The sequence below is a fragment of the Salvelinus sp. IW2-2015 genome, unplaced genomic scaffold (genome assembly GCF_002910315.2).
Source record: "Salvelinus sp. IW2-2015 unplaced genomic scaffold, ASM291031v2 Un_scaffold1166, whole genome shotgun sequence".
Lineage (NCBI taxonomy): Eukaryota > Metazoa > Chordata > Actinopteri > Salmoniformes > Salmonidae > Salvelinus > Salvelinus sp. IW2-2015.
In genome coordinates this window covers 87838-95291 of record NW_019942760.1, presented here as the reverse complement: position 1 = coordinate 95291, position 7454 = coordinate 87838, and the positions used below count along the sequence as shown (strand labels likewise).

At 40.6% G+C, this 7454-nt stretch overlaps 2 protein-coding genes across 5 annotated transcripts in view; one reads left to right on the top strand and one right to left on the bottom strand.

The window, feature by feature from the left end:
• Positions 1–1595: 1595 nt before the first annotated feature.
• LOC112069943 (galectin-2-like) overlaps positions 1596–7454 on the bottom strand; it is an 11650-nt gene continuing 5791 nt past the window's right edge. The window contains exons 2-5 of the mRNA XM_024137344.2: positions 3162–3257; positions 2675–2754; positions 2050–2221; positions 1596–1784 (exon numbers count right to left, since the gene is read on the bottom strand). Of these exons, the coding sequence (XP_023993112.1) occupies positions 1638–1784; positions 2050–2221; positions 2675–2754; positions 3162–3176 (414 nt within the window). The 5' untranslated portion in view covers positions 3177–3257 and the 3' untranslated portion in view covers positions 1596–1637. The remainder of the gene's footprint in view (positions 1785–2049; positions 2222–2674; positions 2755–3161; positions 3258–7454) is intronic.
• Positions 4620–7454, top strand: part of LOC112069942 (PRKCA-binding protein) — a 13730-nt gene continuing 10895 nt past the window's right edge. Inside the window, exons 1-2 of one of the 4 annotated variants that reach the window (XM_024137341.2) lie at positions 4620–4783; positions 5450–5519. In XM_024137341.2, coding sequence (XP_023993109.1) covers positions 5479–5519 — 41 coding nt within the window. In that variant the 5' untranslated portion in view covers positions 4620–4783; positions 5450–5478. Of the gene's footprint in view, positions 4784–5110; positions 5200–5449; positions 5520–7454 lie in introns of those variants that run through there. The other 3 variants (XM_024137343.2, XM_024137342.2, XM_070438774.1) reach the window with 3 other exon arrangements.

Genomic DNA, 7454 nt, shown 5'->3' with positions numbered 1-7454 from the left:
ATTTATTTTGCTGATACTCATACTGCACCGTATTGCCTACTGGCTATTTTCACCCCTAATTTAGACAAGTTTCAATGACAATGACAGTTACATGCAAGAAATAGCAACTCATGTCAAAGAAAGCATGAAGGAATTTGAATCTAAGATAAGAAAATATGCATTCAAAAAGGAATTTACGATTGATCTTTCACTTCATGTATGTGAGCTTGCAGGAAGTAAGTTAGCAGATTCCCATAACAAATTCAGAAGCAACAATGATGCCCTTACTTACCTGGAGCAGAAGAGAACACAGTACAACAAGATTTTCAAAAGACACTACAAAGGTTCCTCATCTGCAACTGTGTTTGCTGAGTGAATTTGCAACACACTGAAATAATCGATTGTACAGGCGGTCTATGACCAGACGGCCATTGACTTGGCTGGAGAAATGCAATTAAGTCACCCACCATTCAGTGGAAACAGGTCTAACACGGAGAAACACATCCTGACATCACTGGCGGAGGAGAATTTTGACAAGTTCATGACCTACATTCACAACCCAAGGAAACACTTTGAGAAATCTATGAGAGAGAATGTAGAGAAATATATGCTCACAAAAAGGTCCAAAGTCCTTGCCTTGATTGAAGGGAACATAAAAGTTAAAGAGCAGTGTGTGAGCCATGCAGTGCATACAGCAACAAGACGGTCAAAAACAGGAATGGAGACACCAACATGTGGCTTAGAGAGTTTTCCAGTGCTCTAAAAGATGAGCTGAAATTTGCAGAAAATCATTTCAGTGATTTCTGTGACATAACCGACTTTGACTTCCTCGAAGAAGAGGTAAGGGAAGGTCTTGCCAACAGAATCATGGAGATCAACAGAAGCCTCAGCAATGTGTCACTCCTGAGCATGAAGCAGTTCAGGGAGAGGCCAGATGAGATTCTGATCAAACACTTTTGTGATTGCTGCTGGGTAAGGTGTCCCTTCTGTAAAGCCATCTGCACAAACACCATGGAGGGGCACAAACCGAAGGATCACAATGTCCCTTTTCATCGCCCTAAACGAATCAATGGATGCCACTTCAAAGACAGTAGAATTTTGGATAGATTTTTGTACAACTTCAGTAACAAGTAAATGGCCGGTTTTACCCATCCCATGAATCAGAGGATAAATATATTTTGAAAGAATACTGAAAAGCTGGCCCAGGATTTGCTGATTGGAGCATCACACCAGACCTCTCTGAACTTCCATACTGGAAGTGGTTTGTTTGTCGATTTCAAGAAGATCTGGAAAGCTATTATGACCTAAAATTCCAGGGCAAATAGTTCCATAACCTCATATTACCCTTGTGTTTAGTGTACGTGCGATTGTAAATATTATTGCAACAAATATACCATACTATGGGAAAAAAGATAAACAGTGATAGACTGTGGTCAACCCAGATACATATTTAATATGTCCAACAGTTCACTAATACATATATTAGAACAATGATTTGATGAATGTCATTGCTCCTGTCCTAACCCATTGATCTAACTAAATCACCCCTCATATATTGGGGTCTAGTAGATTTTGAAAGAAGTAAGTTTGAGGTCTCCTTTGATACGAATGNGTCCTAACCCATTGATCTAACTAAATCACCCCTCATATATTGGGGTCTAGTAGATTTTGAAAGAAGTAAGTTTGAGGTCTCCTTTGATACGAATGTAGGTAATGACATCTAGGCCTTCACGATTGGGGAACTGGATCTCCTGTCCATCAGGCATCTCCACTTCAAACATGTCGCCCGTCAGCTTCAGCACAATCTTGAGAGGGAGAAACCCCATTTGTTTACATCATTAGTGTTGTAGCACATTCACCCTTACACCCACATGGCCAATTGCAACGAACAAGCTGGACTAAGCATTAGCGCTAGTTTCCTTAAAATGATACTAGCGGGAGATTACATGGACATAGGCCCTAATTGTTTCTGTTATATTGAACACCTGAAACATTATGCCCAAGATTCTCCATTTTTATAGTCAGGATCAAACCCCCCTCCCTCCATATTTTCAACCTCCATTTTCACACCTTGAATGTAGAACCCCTTTGGAGTGGATTGTGGATCTCTCTCTTCTCATCACCCCAGCAGCCAGCAATCTTTGAGTTGCACACGAGCACAGTACCATCAGTGTCATCATTGAAGCGTGGGTTAAAGTGCAGTGCCAGGTCATCTTCATCACAGCCCAGGTCGATCTGGAACCTGGATATGGGAAATAGGAAATCACATAATTCCAGAAACCCTAATACATGTCTGTCTAACATTAATTGATTTCACGCATACAGTATACCAAAACAAAACCATTCTCTGGTCCGTCCTCTCCTCTTTCGAGCAATAATTTGTGAAACTGGTAGTTTATAATTTTTTTATGCATAAGATTCATTTATGGGTCCCTCTGTGTGATATAAACACAAAAAACAGTTAAATGCAGCTCCCAAGTGGTGCAGACACTGCATCTCAGTGCAAGAGGCGTCACTGCAGTACCTGGTTCGAATCCAGGCTGCATCACATCCGGCTGTGATTGGGAGTCCCATAGGGCGGCTCACAATTGGCCCAGCATCGTCCGGGTTTGGCCGGGGTAGGCCGTCATTGTAAACAAGAATTTGTTCTTAACTGACTTTCCTAGTTAAATAAAATTAAAATGTTTACATGTACCTCTCAGCCTCATCCATAATCCTCCCCTGTACTTTGAACTGGTRTCCAGCTCTCAGCTCCACATGCTTCAGCTCAAGTTCCTATGAAGAACCATATAATTAAATTGAGTGCTTTTGAACATAAGGTAAAAGTGATTTTGTATTTTAATATGTCATGTTGGGTTATAAAATATTTAATGACTGACTTTTAATAATCATTGGAATCACAATGTGCAGTGCATGCATAGATTACTTTTTCAACAATTACCATGTTGTCAAAACATAATCAAGAATCAAGGGCCTGACCGTTTAAATTAATTCACTCAGCAACACATATCTGAGTGCAGTAAGCATGTAGGCCACTATGGCTGCGTTTACACAGGCAGCCCAATTCTGATCTTTTCTCACAAAAGATAAGATTTGGGCTGTCTGTATAAACACAGCCTCTTCAGTAAGTAACTGTGTGGAATAAAAGTATCAGCATATGCATGAAAGTTAATGAGACTTACCATTGGCATTGCCATGTTGTCACTGGTGGTGAAAGCGGCCCTGAGTGTGGTTTGAGTTGCAAGACGGACTGGGATCGGACAAGATACCCTTATTTCCTGAGATACAGAGAGTAGAATGTTAGTTGCAAGTTTGAACTATCCTTTTATGTGCGCAACCCTCCTCACACAGGTCACTCACTGATTAGCATAATAGTGAGGCGTGCTAAATGATGATTCAATAAATAAATAAAAATMATTCTCTCACTCACACCCTGATACTAGGTTATGAGAAGACGCTTGGTGGCAGACTGGCAGTGAAGATAGTTGCCTACTAAACTGATGCTTTTACTCACATTGAAAAGCCTGATATTTGATCAAAGTCACTCTGATCAGTAATCAACTGTGTAGTGCTGCACTGTATATTATAAACTGGGTGGTTTGAGCCCTGAATGCTGATTGGCTGACAGCCACTAGTGGTGCTGTAATGACAGTGTTTAAAGTAAATGACTGTCCAGTGAAAAATCTKACTTTTAAAAGATCATGTTGTGTTAACTCATACCCAAATAATGTTATCAACTCATCTTTTACTCATATTTTGTGGCCAAAGCATACATTTCAGAAGAAAACACACTTCAAACCCCACCTTAAAGTTGTATCTCAAACAGACCGTTTCAAAAACGCTTGCTATTTCCTCATATAACGTGATGTCACGTTTTTGMCCCAGACGTCTCATTGGCTCATTGGCTGAGCTGGCCATTAAGTCGTTTACTTGTCATTAATATTTTTAACGACTGGTATACGCCCACAGCATTCTGTTGTTTCAAACACAGAAAAGCTGCTTTTTAATATAATAAAAACAATTGAAGGTAATAACTATTTAACTAATATTGTAATTAATTATAGGTCATATTTATTAGAAATCTGGAAACACTGGACAGTTAAAGTGCATGATCTGCCCTTAACAAATACAACAATGAATAGATTTTATGAATCAACAGTATATTCAGATATATGTGCTGGGAAAGTGTGACTACGTCCCTATCCTATCAACCTTTTAGTCTTTGAATGGTCTTCCAAGTGCAAAACACACAAAAACGCTATTGAAAATATTTTAGAAAAGGCATCAGGTAGAATAAGAAGATGAATCCACAAATACAATTTTATACATATCTTAAATAACAGCGTGTTCATGAATTTTATGATATAATATTGAAATCCAGTCCAAAACAGTATGATCCTTGCTATCTGGAATTCTTGGGACCTCCCTACCCCATTGAAGTAGAAACATTAAATGGTTAAGGTAAGGGTTAAGGTTAGGTAAGGATTATGTTTAGGGTAGGGATAAGGTAAGGGTGGGACGTCCCAAGGGTTCAGGATAGCGCTGTTTTGCATGTTACTGTTTAATAAATAAAAATATCTATGGGGAAAGAGGAAAAAGGAATCAGTGACAGTTTCCGCCAAATTCCCGGAAGTGACGAGGACAAGTAAACAGAATCTTCTTTTTGACAGATGAATAACCCGTGAAGTGGTCCGAAGAAATACAAAATAATCTAAAATAAAATYTACATTTAAAGAAACATTCCCCAGGGGCATGAGATAAACGTTTGTGTTAAGATAACAACGCGCGTCATCAACTGTCGGAGGTAAATAGCTGGCCATTGGCCACCTTTCTTTTTTATCATGCTCATTTGCAATATACATACTGCTGACAGCTGCCAACATTGGGTAGCCTAGCAAGCAAGTAAGCTAACAATTTTTTAGGGAAGTGGCTAGCTACGGCGCAGCGTTCCAAGGCACTGCATCGCTGTGCTAGAGGCGTCACTACAGACTCTGGTTCGATTCCAGGCTGTATCACAACCGGCCGTGATTGGGAGTCCCATAGGGCGGCGCACAATTGGCCCAGCGTCGTTAGGGTTTGGCCGGGGTAGGCCGTTATTGTAAATAATAACTTGTTCTTAACTGACTTGCCTAGTTAAATAAAAGCCTAGCTAGTCTTGAACCAGGACCGACTAGCTGTGCTTGTGAAGACGACGATCTCGTCATATTCATCGTCGCCCAGGTACTGGTTCAAGCTAGGCTCAACTATCTACCGTTGGCTTCATCATTAACTGACTAGCTAATTCCAATTTCTTCCCAMCAAATAAAGCTTTCTAGTTATATTTGTTGCCCACATATTCTGTTACACTTACTGTGTCAGCATTGGCAACCTTAACCTGGGATGGAATTTTGTGTGACGTAACTAGTTAACTTATTTTTTTAATGTCTTTATAGACTAAGATTAATCAATGCCATTCTTGTTTTCCTCTTAGCCAGATTATACAGGATAAACAGTCCTGGAATGTTCACAGACATGGACTATGAGTTGGAGGAGGACAAACTGTAAGTAAGTCTGATTTGCATCCTTTTCATGTTCTACATGTAAAAAAAGTGAAAACAGGTTTTTAGAAATGTTTGCAAATGTATTTATAAAAAAACAAAACAGAAATACCTTATTTACATAAGTATTCAGACCCTTTGCCATGAGACTCGAAATTGAGCTCGGGTACATCTTGCTTCCAGTGATCATCCTTGAGATGTTTCTACAACTTGATTGGAGTCCACCTGTGGTAAATTCAATTGATTGGACATAATTTGGAAAGGCACACACTTGTGTATATATAAGGTTCCACAGTTGACAGTGCATGGCTGAGCAAAGACCAAGCCATGAGGTTGAAGGAATTGTCCGTAGAGCTTCGAGACAGGATTCTGTCAAGACAGAGTTCTGGGGAAGGGTACCAGAACATTTCTGCAGCATTGAAGGTCCCCAAGAACAGTAGCCTCCATCATGCTTATATGGAAGAAGTTTGGAACCACCAAGACTCTTCCTAGAGCTGGCTGCCTGGCCAAACTGACCAAGAACCCGACGGTCACTCTGACAGAGCTCCAGAGTTCCTCTGTGGAGATGGGAGAACCTTCCAGAAGGACAACCATCTCTGCAGCACTTCACCAATCAGGCTTTTATGCTAGAGTGGCTTGACTGAAGCCATTCCTCCAGTAAAAGGCACATGACAGTCCTCTTGGAGTTTGCCAAAAGGCACCTAAAGGACTCTGACCATGAGGAACGAGATTCTCTAGTCTGATGAAACCAATATTGAACTCTTTGGCCTGAATGCCAAGCATCACATCTGGGGGGAACCAGGCACCGCTCATCACCTGGCCAATACCATCCCTATGGTGAAGCATGGTGGTGGCAGCATCATGCTTTGGGGATGTTTTTCAGTAGCAGGGACTGGGAGACTAGTCAGGATCAAGGGAAAGATGAACGGAGCAAAGTACAGTGAGATCCTTGATGAAAACCTGCTCTAGAGCGCTCAGGACCTCCGACTCGAGCAAAGGTTCACATTGACAACAATGACCCAAAGCACACAGCCAAGACAACGCAGGAGTGGCTTCGGGACAAGTCTCTGAATGTCCTTGAGTGGCCAAGCCAGAGCCCGGACTTGAACCTGATCAAACATCTCTGGAGAGACCTGAAAATAGCTGTGCAGCAACACTCCCCATCCAACCTGACAGAGCTTGAGGGGATCTACAGACTAGAATGGGAGAGACTCCCCAAATACAGGTGTGCCAAGCTTGTAGCGTTATACCCAAGAAGACTTGAGGCTGTAATCGCTGCTAAAGGTGCTTCATCAAAGTACTGAGTAAAGGGTCTGAATACTTATGTAAAGGTAATATTTTCAGGGGGGGTTTATTATACATTTGCAAAATTTCTAATAACCTGACTTTGCTTAAGAAGAGATTGTAAATAATAAACCTTGTTCTAACTGACTTGCTTAGATTAAATTAAAGCTAGCTAGTTCTTGAACAGGGACCGACTAGCTGTGCTTTGTGAAAGACGACGTCTCGGTCATATTCATCCCGTTCGCCTCAGGTACTGTTGTCAGCTAGGCTCAACTATCTACGTTGGTTCATCATTAACTGACAGCTAATTCAATTTCTTCCCATCAAATAAAGCTTTCTAGTTATATTAGTTGCCAATATTCTGTTAACACTTACCTGTGTCGCAATTGGCAACCTAACTGGATGGGCATTTTGTGTGCGTTAAACTTAGTTAACTTATTTTTTAATGTCTTTATTGACTAAGATTAATCAATGCATTCTTGTTTTCCTCTTAGCCAGATTATACAGGATAACAGTCCTGGAAATGTCACAGACGTGGACTATGGAGTGGAGGAGGACAAACTGTAAGTAAATATATTTCATCCTTTTCACTGTTTCTACATGTGAAAAACAGGTTTTATACTCATATATTTATTATATAGGTTAATGATATTA